At 37.3% G+C, this 16,763-nt stretch overlaps 1 protein-coding gene across 2 annotated transcripts in view; it reads left to right on the forward strand.

Moving 5' to 3' along the window:
- The first annotated feature begins 1,863 nt into the window (after positions 1-1,863).
- GYS2 (glycogen synthase 2) overlaps positions 1,864-16,763 on the forward strand; it is a 56,316-nt gene continuing 41,416 nt past the window's right edge. For both annotated transcript variants that reach the window (XM_019452183.2, XM_019452184.2), the window contains exons 1-3: positions 1,864-2,293; positions 10,758-10,939; positions 14,852-15,043. In XM_019452183.2, the coding sequence (XP_019307728.2) occupies positions 2,173-2,293; positions 10,758-10,939; positions 14,852-15,043 (495 nt within the window). In that variant the 5' untranslated portion in view covers positions 1,864-2,172. The remainder of the gene's footprint in view (positions 2,294-10,757; positions 10,940-14,851; positions 15,044-16,763) is intronic.

Genomic DNA, 16,763 nt, shown 5'->3' on the forward strand with positions numbered 1-16,763 from the left:
GTTTTTTTTTTTAAATCTTTTGAGAACCTCCATACTGTTTTCCACAGTGGCTACACCACTTTACATTCCCACCAACAATGTGCTAGGGCTCCCTTTTCTTCCAGATCTTCAACATTTTGCCTCTTTCTTATCCTTTGTGTCTCAATTCAAATATCATTTTCTCAGAACAATCTTCCAAGCACTCTCCAGCTAAGACACTCATTTCTATTGAATAGCACTATCACTTTGCAGTTTTTCTTCTTCACAAACTTAGTAACATTTGAAATAATATTGTTTAGTTGTTAACAAGATTGATGCCTATCTGTCCACATGAAGGCAAGGACGTGTTTACTGTTTATTAAAATACCTTCAGCTTCCAGAATAATAGCACATAATAGGTGTTCCATAAATACATTAATTGACTCTTTCTGGATATGCAGGTAAAGGCTAATCAAGCCTTCAATATCCTAAAGACTTACAAGAAGATTACATGCTGTCAAAGCAAAATGTGTGGTTTTCTAAACATATCTAGTGACCTCTGCTGGAATACCTACTAAGGAAACCAAACAGAAGTCTTCCTTTTTCCCTAATTGTCCTCTTACCTCATTTTCATTGAATGATGAAGTGTTAGTGTGAGTTTGAAATTAGAGATCAGGACTTTTGAGACCTTCTGCCGTCTTGGAGAAATTCCACCTGCCTTTCTATCTGAATGACTGTTTTCTTTCTACTCCCAGCTCAACATTTTATGTTTTTATTATTTTACTAAAAAAACTGTTTTTTAATTTTTTGTTGTGGGGCGATGGGGGCAGAGAGAATCTTAAGCAGGCTCCACACCCAGCACAGAGCCTGATGTGGGGCTCAATTTCACCACCATGAGATCATGACCTGAGCTGAAATCAAGAGTTGGATACTTAACCGACTGAGCCACCCAGGTGCCCCTCAATTTGTGTTTTCAGCACAAATCTCTGAAGAGAATTTTCAAGGAAACAGAAAGCAGAAAACTTTTTCTGATTCCTCTCCAAATCTTATTACATAAATTACTGTCTCTCCTTGCCTTCCCTCCCTGCCACACACGAAAGAAGAAGATTCATCCACATAACATGGATGGATGAAGATATATCCCATGGACATATTTTGTATGACTCCATTTATTTCACTCCTCTTGACTCAAGGAGAAATTTTGAAAATGGCATTCACCACAGAAAAGCAAAGAATTGGCAAAGGGGATTCTTCTGTTAGGAATTATAGGATCAAAAGAGTTATGTAAGGCTACTTGAAGGGTCATTAGGAGATGATGTGTTGTTGAGAATGCTGGTACTTGAAGCAGAAACCCCAAATGAGAATTGAGGACCAGGAATTTCAAAAACAGTAATGAGCTAAGGATGGGAATAAGTGAAACAATCCTGAGGTGATCTGATTAAACTTTTGGAGATAGTTTTTTACTTTTTAATCATCATTGATCAAAGTTACATTCCTTGCATGTTGTACTCAAAACCACCTGGGATTTATACTTTTTCATAGGGAAATTTTTGAGAAAAGTAATTAAGAGAAGGGGGAACCAAGATCTATGCCTAACATCAAAATTTAGATTATAAATGTAGACTACAAAAACTAGGATTTTTTTTAATGCTCTAGAAATAAGACTCAAAGAATACTTAGGAAATCTAAAAGTATTGAAAGTTTGTAAATGGTCCCAGTGAATTCTATGTGTAATCTAAAATGGTCTGCAACCCTAATAAGGGGAATTGCTAATCTTGGATCACTCTGGAAGTGATGAAATAAGCATTGATGACTGAATGAGTCTAGGAGTTTGGCCAAAAGGACAAGGACTAAAGGTCGGGACTTGTGTCGTGCTCAGCCTATGAGGATTCCACCATCTGAAGGGGTGCTTACCTAAGCCCAGAACTTGAGGATTTTATGTATGATTGAGTTGGTCAGGTTGATACTGATTGGAGATACTGTCCTCACTGGACCTGCCCAGAAAGACTGTACAGAAGGGCTGATAATTCCTCCTTCAACTGAGAGTTCTCTGGGAACCACATGAGATTTCATTTGACTGGTTTATACCTATAATAAGTTCCCCAAGCCTGAGATCTTCCAGCTCTGACCCTGCAAGGCTCTCGACACACCGCTACTGGCATCACAGTTTATTGAAAAAGGGATTCAAAAAAGTTTCAGAGGACCAGAGAAAGAATGCTCCGAGGCCGATCTCTATCTGTGACATCCCTGAGCGGGCTTCCTCGGTGGGAAGTGGAAGAACTTCCTGTGGAGGATTTACTGCTGTTTGAAGTCGCTTGGGAAGTAACCAATAAAGGTTTGTACTGCCCTAGAAAGTGGATCTTTGGCAGATTGTTGAAGAATGCAGATTAGGATTTCACAGGGGACTGTAGTGAGAATGAACTGACAGTGAGTGAGGGAAGTATTCAAACTGAATGTAAGTTTAGGTTACATTTAACCTTGTCTATTTCAACAGACAATGATAACTTAGATAGGGCTGTGTGGAAGGGAGACAGTTGAAAGCAGTCGTTGGAATGTGCATTTAAATTAAATTTGACATGCATGTTATGACAAAACAGGAATAATAATATATTATATATATAATTATATATATTATAATATAATGATAATTTACTTTTTTGGTTTTATGATTTCTCTCAACAAAAAAGCATAAACAAGTATTTTATTTTAAGGAAAACCATATGTGATCAGGACCAACTGCAAACTTTAATGCCAAGCACTTTAATGCACTGCTAAAGATTGTGTGAAATACTTAATAATGTTTCTAATAACTCAAGATCAGCTTATAGTTAAAGTTTTAACTTAGAAGCTGCTCAGAATGTATTATATTGAGCTCCTATTAAGAAGAATGAGAATATTTCAAACTTAGAGGAATTATATTTGACATATGTTCTGATTTTCACCTTATGCTAAGTGTTCAAAGTTCTCATGTGTGTACATTCATAAAATTCATAAAATCAAAATAAAAAATCAATTCTGCTTATGTAGAAATGCAAGAATGAATGTGAGAGAACAAAGTACATTCTTCCTCTCTGTAGTTTAATGAGATGGAGGCAAAGAGGACAGAAATCTTATTATGGAAAAGTGTTTTATGAAGAGCTTTTTCTAATATTCTTTTTCCACTCACAAGGTGTTTGAATGTGCCCAAAGTTCCCTGGAACAGAGTCATCTCTATTACATATCCTAGGCTATGACCTGAAATGAAGGTTTTTTTCTCTATAGAGTAGGTGGGAACTCAAGGATATTGCTTGTTGGTGGAAAAATTGGGGGGATTCTTTAGCACCAGGAATCAGTTCAGAAGACCCCTGTGTGAGTTCTAGCACCTGAGTAGAGCCCCCTCTTCTTGCTTCTTTCCTTCTTTTCTCTCCACTTAGCAAACATTAATGGAGAATTGTTTCCAGGCGCTGGGAACACACTGTTGAAAACCGTTATTCCTTACATCTTGGTGACGTGTGTGCTGATTTCAGGACCTAGAATGGTACCGGTGCACAGAAAATCCTCAATGGATTTTTTTTTCTTTTGAATGAAGGAATAAATACATTTTGTTTTTAGCCCTAAGTTTCCTTGAAACCCGTTTTCTTTTGTTTCCCATGCAAAGGAAAGAAAAAAAAGGTTTTTTTGGTGGAAAAGGGAACCACAATGTGATTTACCAACATTGACATCATCTCCATCATATCTTTATTTTAATATTTATTACAGCCTAATTTTTTAGAAATTTTTATATAAATGGACAGTTATTGTGTTCATCCTTGGCAATGCACTGATACTATATATGTAGGTTTTCTTTAAATTTACTTTAAACTTTTACTTCCGTGTAGCTCATGGCAGTGATATGAGGCATCTTAGAGATCAATGATCCAACTTCTCTATTTCAAAGATGAAATGGGTATCTAAGGCATTAAATGATTAAGCAAATGGCAGGGTTGGGACTAGCATTTAGGTCTTCTTTAAGCTCATTTCTCTTTTTACTACCACAGAAGAATGAAAAATTAAAACCATTGCCTGAGGAAATGTCCTATAGATGAAAGAACACAGGACTTATGGTCAAGGGACATAGATTTCTAAGACTTTGAAAAAACATCCTTTAAATTACCTGAATATCCATTTATTCATGAATGAAGTTAATGTCATATGCTCCTGGTATCTCACAATGTTTTGTGGCAAGCAAGGAAATCTATTTACATCCAAGAAAACAAAAGATTTATTAGAGGGAAAAAATCCCTCTCTGCCAGAATTTTGCCAATGAACAATGAATATGTGTAAAATATAACAAGTGAGTCACAGTTAAATTATTGGATGTTAATCCTCAGACTTCAAAATAACACTTTCCCTTGTTCATATTGCCCTTGACATTCATTGGTTTTATTCATTTATCCATTTATCATTGCTCTTCATTTATTATTCATAAAGATTCATCAAGTGTTTATTAGATGTCAGGCACGGGGAAATGAAGGAGATAGAGTTTAACAATACAGAATTGATTCCCAGTCTTCCAGTACTTACAAACCTGCAGGAAGATAGACATTGAACATGCGATTGTTGTCAAATGTGATGACAATAAGAATAAGAGAACAAGTGGCTCTTAGACTATATGTTGGGGGCAAGGGAGGGGCGGTTTCTACCTGGATTGGGGTTGGGCTGGTGGAACCTCTGTGAGAAAGACACAGTTGAGCTGACACCTGAAGGATGAATAGCCATTGGGTAATAGTGATGGAGGAAGGATAAAGAAGGATGAGGGAACTGTATGTGCCAAGATGCAGAGGTGAGAAAGTGTACTCTGTTCAAAGATCTGAGAGAAGCTCAGAGAGGGGAAAGGAGTGGAATGTGAGGGCAGATGGGAGATACCAGCAGGGGGCAGTTCATGAAGTTTAGGGTTACTTAATAGCCTTAAAAATTCTACCTCCAATTCGTGAATGGTGGGAAGCCACTGAAGTTCTAAACAGCAGAAGTACTAAGTAGTCAGGTGTGTTTTTGAAAAAGTGCTATTACTAGTTGGGTGAGAGGATAGCAGGAAAGTAACAGACAAGTTAAAGACTGTGACGTGGTCTAGGATAGAGAGTTTTGCCCAGATGTAAGAAACAAAATGGTTTACTTTCTCCTTTGTTCAGGCAGGCCTCACTACAATCATTTCTTCTGCAAAGACCTGCCCAAATCATGGTAGATTATGGACCAATTATTATGTTGAGAATATTTAAGATCATTAAAAAGACTTGAATAAATATTGTCACAAATAATGTTGCTAATTTAATACATGTGAGCACTTCTGAAATATAGTCGCTAAATGAATGCTTCTTTTTAAAAATTTACTAAAATCAATACATTTTAGTCCTAGGCCAGTATGTAATATAACACATTTAATACTCTACTTTCTCCCTTCTCAAACTGGGCATCAACGCTTTAGGTCACATGGTGTGAAAGGCATAGGGAGAAACTCAGAAACCTACAGTCAAAACGGTGTGGTAAAAACTGATTGTAACTACAAGTCTGCTCTTCTAAGGCAGGAGTTTGGAAGGTGGGACCCTGATAAAAGAGGATCACAAGGAGTTTGTAAACCTTTAAAACTGTATCTGAAAATGGTATGTATAAGTCCTCTTGGAGAAAGAGTACTGAATGCTTTCATCAGATTTCCAAAAGCCTTAATGACTGATGTGAGGACCACTGCTCTAAAGTTCCCTAAACCCCGAGTTCCTTTTTGTTAACCCAAAGCGTCAAGAGACAAAATAGAAAAGCTATTTCCTCTAAGTATTGTTTTCCAAATGGATTTTCTCTAAGGCAGAATAAAAAGGATTCCACTTTTCCCAAATCTTAAGATATTTATCTTTTTGTGATATTGGTCATTTTCTTCCTCTGTCCCTCCCACCCATCACTTTTAAAAATCCATCAATATGTTGTTCCACACAGTTTCTTACAATCTTGCTGTCTAGAGCCTGTGGGCTCTGGGGTAAGAGTTCCTGGATTGGAATCCCAACTCATCATTACCTGTGTGATGTTGGATCAGTCTCATAGCCTCTTTGTGCCTCAGATTCTCTATTTAAAAATAAAGATAATTATAGCACCTACCTATAATGGTGTTGTGCAAATGAGAAGAAATACCAATTGAAAATCACTTAGAACAGTGCCTAGCATTTAATAAATGCTCTGTAGGTGTTAGCTTATTCTTATTTCTTCATAAAATTTATTCATAATATGAGGAAGTTGGATCATTCATTTTCATACTACCTTTCACTTTGAGCAATTCCATGATTCTATTTTTAAATGCAAAAGCAGAGAGGGGGAGGGGAAAGATATGGATCAGGGTTACAGTAATTATGGTTGAGGTGCCTTTGCCCAGTGTGGATATGCAGTGGCTGTGTCAGTGGCATCCTAAGCCCCACCACATGGAACAAAATCTATGCAAAAACTGTGCTTGACACACACATAGTTTCAAGATGAGCACTAGTCTCCTCACTTCCTTTTCATCCAGATTACCATGTCTGAGCCCTCCTGTATAAAACATTTGGAGTTATCATTGTGGAATATTCAGGGTGGGGAGTGTCTAAAGTCTTGCTTTGAGTGTATTGTCCTCCACTGCCCCAAACTGCATATGCTTTAATTTAAACCACAGACCAGCAAAGCTCTGGACACATAACCATTTGTTGACCATTGTTACCAGTAACTCTTTCCCATCAGACCTGGTGCCCAAAGAATGATGTCTAACTGTATAATGACTTCCCCTGCTCTGCAACTGTATCTTGGAATAGGAGGGTCAGGTTAGTAGCTATGCATACAGAAGTCATATAACTTCCAAATTCTGTAAACTTTAAGCAATTAAAAATAGTGAAGATTCTCCCAATATATAAAATACAGTGGACCCTTGAACATTTTGAAGTATGTGGATCCACTTACATGCAGAGTTTTTTCAATAATACAGTACATCACTGTAAATGTATTTTTCCTACCTTATGATTTTTTTAAATAAACATTTTTAAATAAACATTTTCATTTTTAAAATAAACATTTTCTTTTCTCTAGCTTGTTTTATTGTAATAAGATAATATAAAATACATATAACATGCAAAATATGTGTTAATTGTTTATATTATCAGTAAGGTTTCAGGTCAACAGTAGGCTATTAGCAGTTAAGTTTTTGGGGAGTCAAAACTTATACGTGGATTTTTGACTATGTGGGGGGTTGGCAACCCTAACCACCACATTGTTCAAGGGTCAACTATACCTCCTTATTATATAAAACATGTATATTCTTGTTGTATATAATATATTTAGCATAATAACATATAACTTATTATACAGAGACAACATCTTATTTGGCTGGTGTCCATATGCCATACTGCTTTGGAATCCTGATTTTAGCAATATAAGCAATGTTTACAGATGAAAATTTGGGGTTTTAACTATCTCCATGGCATATGCCATGGGATCTCATCTTTTCTTTCTTATGAAAGGCCTGATACTTTGCCCTCACACTAAAGATAGCTCCCATGTTGTTTCAGGAAAATATAGATCAATAAAATACAAAGTACATGTTTGAAAGTGAAGGGTGAATCCAAATTCACTGACCTATGCTGTGGCAAAACAATAATTCAATAAAAAATATGTGTTGGGGAATGTCTGGTTTATGCTCCAAATTTGAAAATAGGAATGATCCTATTTCTATGCCATCACATTCACCTGTAGTTAGCATGCCAGGAGAGGAATTTGGGGTAACGTGTGGCATTTAGACAAAGAAAAAGCTGAAGGAAATTAGTTGGCATCTAAATATGAGGAGGACAGCGAGAGGCTAAAACGAGCTTGACTATATGAAATAGTGGTGAGGTGACCTCCTCATGAATAGACGCACAGGAAGAAGTCAAGGGGGAAAGATTCATTTTAAATTAGGCCCCAACCAATACACGATTGCCTTTTTTTTTTTAATTTTATGTTTTTATTCCTGATAGACTGAAACAGCATATCCATAGTATTTATGACAGTCTAATGCTATTTGGGGACTATCCTCATCAAAGTTGAAATGGGAAAAAGAAGTAGCAAATTAATTAGCAATGTTTAATTTTGCATTTCAATTCCCACATCTAATCATTCTTTTTTTTTTTTTTTTTTTTTTTTCTTTTTTGTTTTTTAGTAAAGATTTTCTCTTCTCCTTTTTGTACTTTGGCAAATAAAAATGTATTTGCATTTACCCAAGTGTATTTGAACTTGAAACACATAATCTAACAAACAAGAATGTCCTAAGATCTCTGGGCAAGATACATAGTTGTACATAAAAGAGAATTTTCAAGAGTAGAGATGTAAGTAAGGCATTAATAAATGTGTGCCATCAGAATCCTATAACATAGCCCCTGATAAGATAAAGATGAAGGAAATAAGTCTACAGAAGAAATTATTTGAAGATTTTGTCTTTTTATGGATAGCAAGTGTGAATAAAGCTTATATATAAGTACGTTGCTATGATGTGACTCTTTAAAGAAAAAAGTTTTAGCTACTCTTGCAAATTATTTCTCTAAATTTGTTTTCCTCAACAAATGGTTTTAACAGTTCATAAAATTTTCTGAAATTTGGAGAAATATTTAGGCATATTTGGTTTTGGCCTCAATGTATGTCATCTCAGATTCATTGTTGATGGTAAGTGAATCCCGTTGGTCCTGGTCCAGTCTAGAAGTCTCTGATGGCAAGGTTTACAGGTTTTCTTCATGTGTTCCATGCTATTCTCATCACCTGACATCTGAAATGTGATTGATAATGTCCTTACCATTCTCTGTTCAAGTTAGTTTCAAATTTCTCTAAATTTTCTATAGTCATAAAGTCTTTTCTTAGAGATGAAGTTCTTAAAGACAATAAGTTTATGTAGACTCATATGAAAATTGCTTGCATGTAATATTTACATTTGGGAAATTATATTAACTCTTCTCTTTTGTGAATTAATGAATCCTGTTGGTCTCATATAATAGTACGAACATTTGCATTATGTGTCTCACCTCTTAAAAATAATTTAACCAAAAGTATATTTTGAGGTTCAGGTGTAAAGAAAAATTTGCAGATGGCAATTCTACCTTTTGGTCATAGATTGTGATTACTGGTAAGATTTATTATTTAAAGCCTAAATTACCGAGACAATTTAAGAGATGCAATTGCTATCGAACGCTCTATCCTGATGAATTGAAATAACTTATGAAAACCTGAGATGAAAAATAGGAATCTCTCTTTTTAATATACAAGTAATAAAATTGCTCCAGGAAATAGAGCTGAAGATTGGTGCCAGGATCTGTGTTAGCTTTGTGATTTCTCACGGCATTTCTTGAGTTGTTTCCTCACTTCTAGCTCATGGACAAAGAATTATTCAAGAAGTTGGTTCAGACTATTTTCATATTCTCATACAACATGATTGCTTAGAGCCAGCACCAGATATTCTGCCTGAGTTTACGAAGGTCGTCTTCCCCTTGGTCCTCCCTATTCCTCTTACCTACCTGCCTCTCAAAACTTTCCTTTTGCATCCTGTTACTCTCCCCTTGCACACTGTGCTGTCAACTTAGGGCCTTGGGTGTAACTCTTCTCTCTGCTTAAAAAGTTCTTCCCCATGATAGCTGCTTGCCTAATTTCTTCACCCTTTTCAGTATTTACTCAAATGAGCCCTAGGTTGGGATACTTCTGCTACAACCTGCCTTCTGCCCCCAAGCTAAGTAATATTTTATCCCCACTGAACAGAAGAGCTAATTGAGCCTTAGACAAGTTGAATTAACTAGTTCAATTTAAGTTGTTGCCAATTTTTTTGCCACAGTAATGCTTCAATAAATATCTTAATAGACATCATTTGGCAGTCTTCTTATTTCCCAGAACAATTTTCTAGATGTGGACATGCTGGATCCAAGAGTGGGCATATTTCCCAAGAGTGTACATATTTTTTTGGCCCTGTGTCTTAGTAGTCATGACATCAGTGCCAGAGGGGAAAAATGAAATACCATGTGAAAATTTGTGTCATTGGGTTCGACATGAGGTTTGGGCCAAGCATCCCACCTCAAAATCTATCAGCTCTTTTCTCTTACCAAAAGGTACCTTGCTGGTTACTTTTGAAGGTAAGTGGTTCTTTATCTTGAGAGACATGCTCATCATTTCAGCAATGGCTGTTACATGGACATACTCTGGCCCCTTGGACCACTGCAAGAGTAAAAGGTGAAAACTGTTGTTGAGGGTGTGTGTCGTGACAATGGCTATGGGAAACAACTTTGACCCTTCAGTGTGGATAGAGCTTTAGGCTACATACTGCTCTATTCCAATCATCTCTTCAGATTTCCTTCAAATGTTTGGAATTCTCTGCTGCTGCCAACCTGCTGCTCTCTGACATGCACCCAGAAAAGGCTTTAAAATATGCATTGAATTGAACCAAATAGTAACTATTTGTTGGTGTCCTTTAAAAATTTTCTTTTAAGGGGGAAAAAAAAGTTACAGAGAGAGAGGGAGCCAAACCATGAGACTCAAGGACTGAGAATAAACTGAGGGTTGATGGGGCATGGGGGGAGAGGGGAAAGTGGGTGATGGGCACGGAGGAGGGCACTTGTTGGGATGAGCACTGAGTGTTGTATGGAATCCAATTTGACAATAAATTATATTTTTAAATAAATAAATAAAACTTTCTTTTAGAAAGTTAAATAAACTCTTGTGCTTGATAAATCCTAAATGCTAACTTAAAAACAAGGACTCATTTCCATACCTTCATCACTTAAAGTGAAATACGAACCTGAATGATAAACAGAAGCATTCCTTTTCAACAGTTGGTGGCATCTATACTGTGATTCAGACGAAGGCCAAAACCACAGCAGATGAATGGGGAGACAATTATTTTCTGATTGGCCCCTATTTTGAGCATAATATGAAGACTCAGGTGGAACGGTGTGAACCTATAAATGATGCTATCAGAAGAGCAGTGGACACAATGAATAAACATGGCTGCCAGGTAAGGGACACCGACTGACACTTCACCCAGCAAGACCTAGTAAAACTGTTATGCGAGAACAGACCACCATTCACATGACCTCACAAGAGAAGACTATCTCCTTAGGGAAAAGGACAGGGTTTGTGAGAAAGATGATCAATTTAAATGTAAATAGGTTACATTTGAGGCACTTTGTGAAAGCCATCAAGAAATGTCCAGGAGGGTTATAGGTTTGGAGCTCAACAAAAAGTATAGGATAGAGATGTTTGGGAGAAAGTTATTTGTGTTTAAATTGTAGTTGACATTATGGCTGTTGATAATATTATTCAGTAGAAGTTTATAGACTAAAAGCAGATGTTTTGAGCCAAACCTTGAGGGGAGTGTCAACATGTTAGAACATCTATATTAAAAAACAAAACAAAAAAAACCCCACAACTCAGAGATTGTAAAAGTAGAAACACAGCTAGTGATACAGAAACAAGGATGTACAATTCCTAATCCTCAGAACCTGAAAATATGTTACCTTATATAGCAAAAGGATTTTGTATATTTGGGTCCCGAGGTGGGGAGATTACCTTGGATTATTGAGGTGGGCCCAATGTAATCACAGGGGTCCTTATAAAAGAGAGTCAGTAGAGTCAGAATCAGAATGAAGATGTGCCAGTGGAAGCAGAGGTTGGCCTAATAAGTTTTGAAGATGGAGGAAAAGGCCACATGCCAAGGAATGCAGTAGCCTCTAGATGCTGGAAAAGGCCAGAAAACAGACTCCCCTAGAGACTACAGATTGACTGCGACTCTGCCAATGTGTGGATTTTAACTCACAAGACCTGTTTCAGATTACTGACTCCCAAACATGTAAGGTCATAAATTTGTGTTGTTTTAAGCCACTAGGTTTGTGGTAATCTGTTGCTATCATAACAGAATAGGTCAAAACAAGTGAGGAATAAGTTTCAAGTATGAAGAAGGGATTAAGTCAATGAAAGATTAAACCAGGGTAAATTGGGTTTAGCAACATTCAGGTCTTTCATGGTAATCTTGTGAAATATAGCTTCAGGAGAGATGAGGGTTAAAGCAGATTGCAGTGGTTGAAGAATGACTGAATTGGGAGGAAAAGGGTACAGAAGCTGTGTCAATGAGAGTTTTCTATGAGAAAAAAGGATAATTAAGTAGTTTGCAAATGGCATTGTTTTGAGAATTAGTGTTTTATTAAATGTGAGACCTGATCATATTTATATGCCAAAAGGAAACCCTAGCAGACAGGAAGAAGTTGAAAATTCATAAGAAATGGACAATTGAAGAGAGTAAGATCGCTGAGAATTGGAGAGGGAACACAATCCAAAGCACTATCGAGAGGATTATTTTCCCCCTTTGACTCAAACAGAAAATAAAGGATGAATGCAAATAGAGATAAGTTGATCAAGAAGCAGGATGGTCTCATTTTTGATGATCTTGCTGAAATAGGAGTTGAAGGTCATCTTGTAAGAGTTAGGAGGAAAGTGTTAAAATAAGATCATTTGAGGAAGAAGATCTGAAAAAAGAAGATGAAAGAATTTCTGGACACCTTGAGGTATACTCGTAACTTTTTAGCGGCACAAATATGCATGACTGTGACTTTCTCCAGCAGCAACCAGTAGCCTGGGGGTAAGTAAGTGCAGGAAGTTGAATAATTGGGGATTCAGTGATGTTTAATTTCAGCAATGGGATGAGGTGGCACAAGTCCTGGAGGTAATTAAACAATTGACTGAATTAATGGTTGAAATTGATGGACAGTTATATCTAAAATGGATAGGAAAGGAAGCAAAGTCAGAAAGGAGGCAGTGATATAGGAAAAAATGGAAGGTTCCAGGAACTGGAGGTCTTGAAGAGGAAAAAAAAAAAAAAAAGAACATACACACTGGGAGAAACAGAGTGAGAGAAGTGCAGGTATAGACATTGTGGGCAAGTAATAATTCCATTATTATTATACCAGAGGAGGAATAGTTTGGGTTTTGACAAGGATAACGATGCAGCCATGAGCTTGGGTGGCTGAAATGCCATGGACATGAAGCTCTTTGAAGTTAATAAAGTCAGATAACTATGAGGTATATGTGTAAGATAAAATCTTGGATTTTGAAATTGCCCAGAAAAAGATGGAAAAATAACCAGATGATTAATAGAACAAGCAAAGGTAGTATGTTTGAATACCATAAATTTCAAAGATGTCTTTATACACAAATAATAAAATTTCAGTGTAATGAAAAAAATCGAAACTTCCTTCACACTCATCCCAGGAATATAGTTTCTGGGGTGGAAAAATGACAAGCCCTCATTGAGATGTCCATGTGGGTAGCAGCATCTACAAGTTATATGCAAGGCTTAAGATGCAGAAGATTTAAATGAAGGGAACTTGAGTTCCCACAGAGCACAGGGAAATATATCAGTGAGTGTAGCATAGAGAACATAGGAAAATGAGAGAGGGATGCCTGTTGTACTATTGGGGTGAAATAAGACTCTGGAAGGGGCTTGCATTTAAAGCTCTTGTGAAAGAAGAGGGAGATGAAAAGCATAATTGACTGATTGATCTCAAGGTTCTAAATGTATTTCTGATGTATGGATGTTTCTGTTATAGCCAAGAAGTCACTGGAAGCCAATACAAGCTAGCTTACATTCTCTAGTATCAACACTTCTCTATGACCCTAGCACACTGTATCATATGTCACATATTAGGCACTAGTCATTGAATGAATACATAAATCAATGAATGTGCCAAAGAGAAAACTATTCAAAAGTTGTTTGGGGCTCAGGAAAACTCAGTCTGAAAAGGGAGGAATGCCATGATAAATGCTAATCACAATGGGAGCAACCGACAGATAATGGAGGTCTTTCACAGTTGTCCAAGGCTAGATGGGAGAGAAATCACCATGCATTCCTGAGTCCTGTGCAACAGAATGATGATCAAATGGGCATTCAGGCTCTCCAAATTCAGCGTTGGGTGGAGTCACAAGGGTCAATATTTAAACATGTGGACACATTCAGTTTACCCAATGCGAGGCTCTTAGTTTTCACCAATTTCCAAGAAGCGCTTGAAGTGATGTATGGAGTTACATACCATGAAATAGGAGAATAAACATAAAATAAAACTCAAGACAAAAGAATGTGTAAATTACTGTAGAAAAAATAGAGGCCAAAAAAAAAAGTTAAAACTTACATATACAGTGATTATATAATTACAATTGGAAAAAAAATGGGAGCTAATACATTAAAACTTGCACAAAATAAAATAGGAATAAAGGACTTCAATTTGAAGAATGTAATAGGATTAGACTTTGAGCTGCTAGATTAAAGAGATAAAGTATCTTGGGCAATATATTTAGTTAAGACATCTGGCAGCAACCCTATTGGGAAACACTTTGTGTCACCTTTTTTTTTTTTTTTTTTTTTTGATAGAAGGAAAGAAAGAAATCGTATACATTTGTCCACAGAAACACATTTTTCTAGCGTGACCTATTATTACAAGTCCTGTTGCATATAGGGAAATAAGTGACACCATAGACACTATATCCCACTACAAGTTAAAGATACAGACCAGTTCATCTTATGACTTTATCATAAAAACATAGACCATGATATTAAATCCTAAAACCATGAATTCAAGGTCACAGGAGGGTAATCAGAAACAGATGGACAAAGATCACATGATCTAGATACTTGGTTTTTAAATGACCACATTTAATGAAGAGCAAGAACTTGGAGGTTCTAGATGAATGCATGCAAGCCCATTCCATCTTCAGGCTCAAATATCAGATGCTTTGGGTTACCACTACAGCTTCCTATACAGCTTGGATCATCTGCTGTTGAATTCTAAATAAAGTGTACATACTCTAAGCATAAATACCTTTTTATCCCTTGCATTGCCTGTTATTACTGCAAGCCCATGTGTTCCTTATACGGCAGGTGTACTTTGGAAGGTGGCTGATAGAAGGGAGTCCTTACGTGGTGCTATTTGACATAGGCTCTTCGGCTTGGAACCTGGACAGGTGGAAGGGAGATCTCTGGGAAGCATGCAGTGTCGGTATCCCTTATCATGACCGAGAAGCCAACGATATGCTAATATTCGGATCTTTAACCGCCTGGTTCTTAAAAGAGGTATAGTTTATCATATAGTCATACAACAGAGGAGGAACATGATTGTGGTCTGTGCCCAGCAATGATCCCATGATTTTGAGATTAAGGTAAATGCGATGATGCCGTCATGATTGTCCTAATACATTTCAAAAGAATCTGACAAAATGTTAGCTTTCCTCTAACTAGATACTAGCCTTTGGGATGGTTGATGATCATGCACTGTGTACATGAATTCTAGACTTATGGGAGTAGAAAGTAGCTTGAAATATTTGGTTTTGTTTATGCACGAGTACTTGTGCAGTTGCAGTGGCTTTTAGATATTTTCATCATTTTCTAAGGGATGAAGTGATCTCAGCAGGTGCTAAGGAGTCCACAGTACTGAAATATCCCCAAAATGAAAAAAAATTAAAAAATAAAAAACCAAGAGCCTTAGAAATCAATTCCTGTGAAACAAGCCAAGCCTGCACTTTTTTAAGTTCTCAAAGCATGGCAGGAGGATTTTTTTTTTTTGCATTCCTTGCATTAACTCAAAATGATTATGCCTAACTTAAATATCAGATGGTGAAGGAAGAACATCCCTAGCAAAGGGGGGGTGTAGTCTAAGGACAAATCACAGAACTGCATGCTTGGCAGTGTGTCCCCTTGACCAGTCTTTCTTACCGATGAAGTCATATTCCAATAGCCACAAAAAGGTTGCCTTGAAGTCAAGGGGAAGGTGAAGGTGCAGTCCCACTGCTTGTGTTAGTGACAGAATTAGGAGAACAGGGTGAGGGTACTGACAAGATCTGGCTTAATGACAGTAAGCAGTTTGTGTTATCATCAGTTGGTGGAACCAACTCTTCCTCTGAAAACTACCTCCCTGAGCCACTGCCCCCCAGGACTGAGGTCAGCTTCCGTGTGTGTGTGTGTGTGTGTGTGTGTGTGTGTGTGTGTGTCTGCCCTCTTCCTTTCTGTTAAAGAGAACTGGAGAGGAGAGAAGCAAGAAAATAAAGCCCCAATATTCTCTAAAATAAAGCCATTTCAGAAACAGAAATTTTCTTTGATTCAAAGGGTAAATAAAGACATTGACAAAAATCCCAGGCTGCTGGGCAAGCCCTGTTTCTGCAGTCACCTCTTGGATGCCACCAATCTGTGCAACTGCTAATAACTGTGAGGAAATTTTGAAGAGCAGGTACTCTAAAATACAAAGGTCCTAGCCTAAGTCAGTGGTTCTCAAAGAGTATTTCCATGGGCCACCAGCAGCATCGCCTGCAAACGTGTAAGACATGAGAGCTCTTGCCTCCAGCCCAGAATTATTGAATCAGATTACCTGGTGATGGGACCCAGATATCCATGATTAACCAGCCTTCCAGATGATGCTGATGTTCTCTAAATGTGAGACCTGCCTCCTTGGGTAAACTTTCGGCTTCCCGATTCTCTGCTCAGTTTTCTTGAATGCACATGTTTTGCGTTATCAATTCTACTCCCTCATTGAGGAAATAGGCAATCATAATGGCAGTGGGATGTAAATATTAATAGTAGAATGTAAAGGGTGAAACAAGGTAAGTTTAAGGCAAAGAAACTGACACCTCCCTAGTTTTATTTTTTTTAATTTTTTTTTTATTTTTTTAATATATGAAATCTATTGTCAAATTGGTTTCCATACAACACCCAGTGCTCATCCTAAAAGGTGCCCTCCTCAATACCCATCACCCACCCTCCCCTCCCTCCCACCCCCCATCAACCCTCAGTTTGTTCTCAG

The sequence above is a fragment of the Panthera pardus genome, unplaced genomic scaffold (genome assembly GCF_024362965.1).
Source record: "Panthera pardus isolate Hobbes unplaced genomic scaffold, ASM2436296v1 HiC_scaffold_6, whole genome shotgun sequence".
NCBI classification, from domain to species: Eukaryota; Metazoa; Chordata; class Mammalia; order Carnivora; family Felidae; genus Panthera; species Panthera pardus.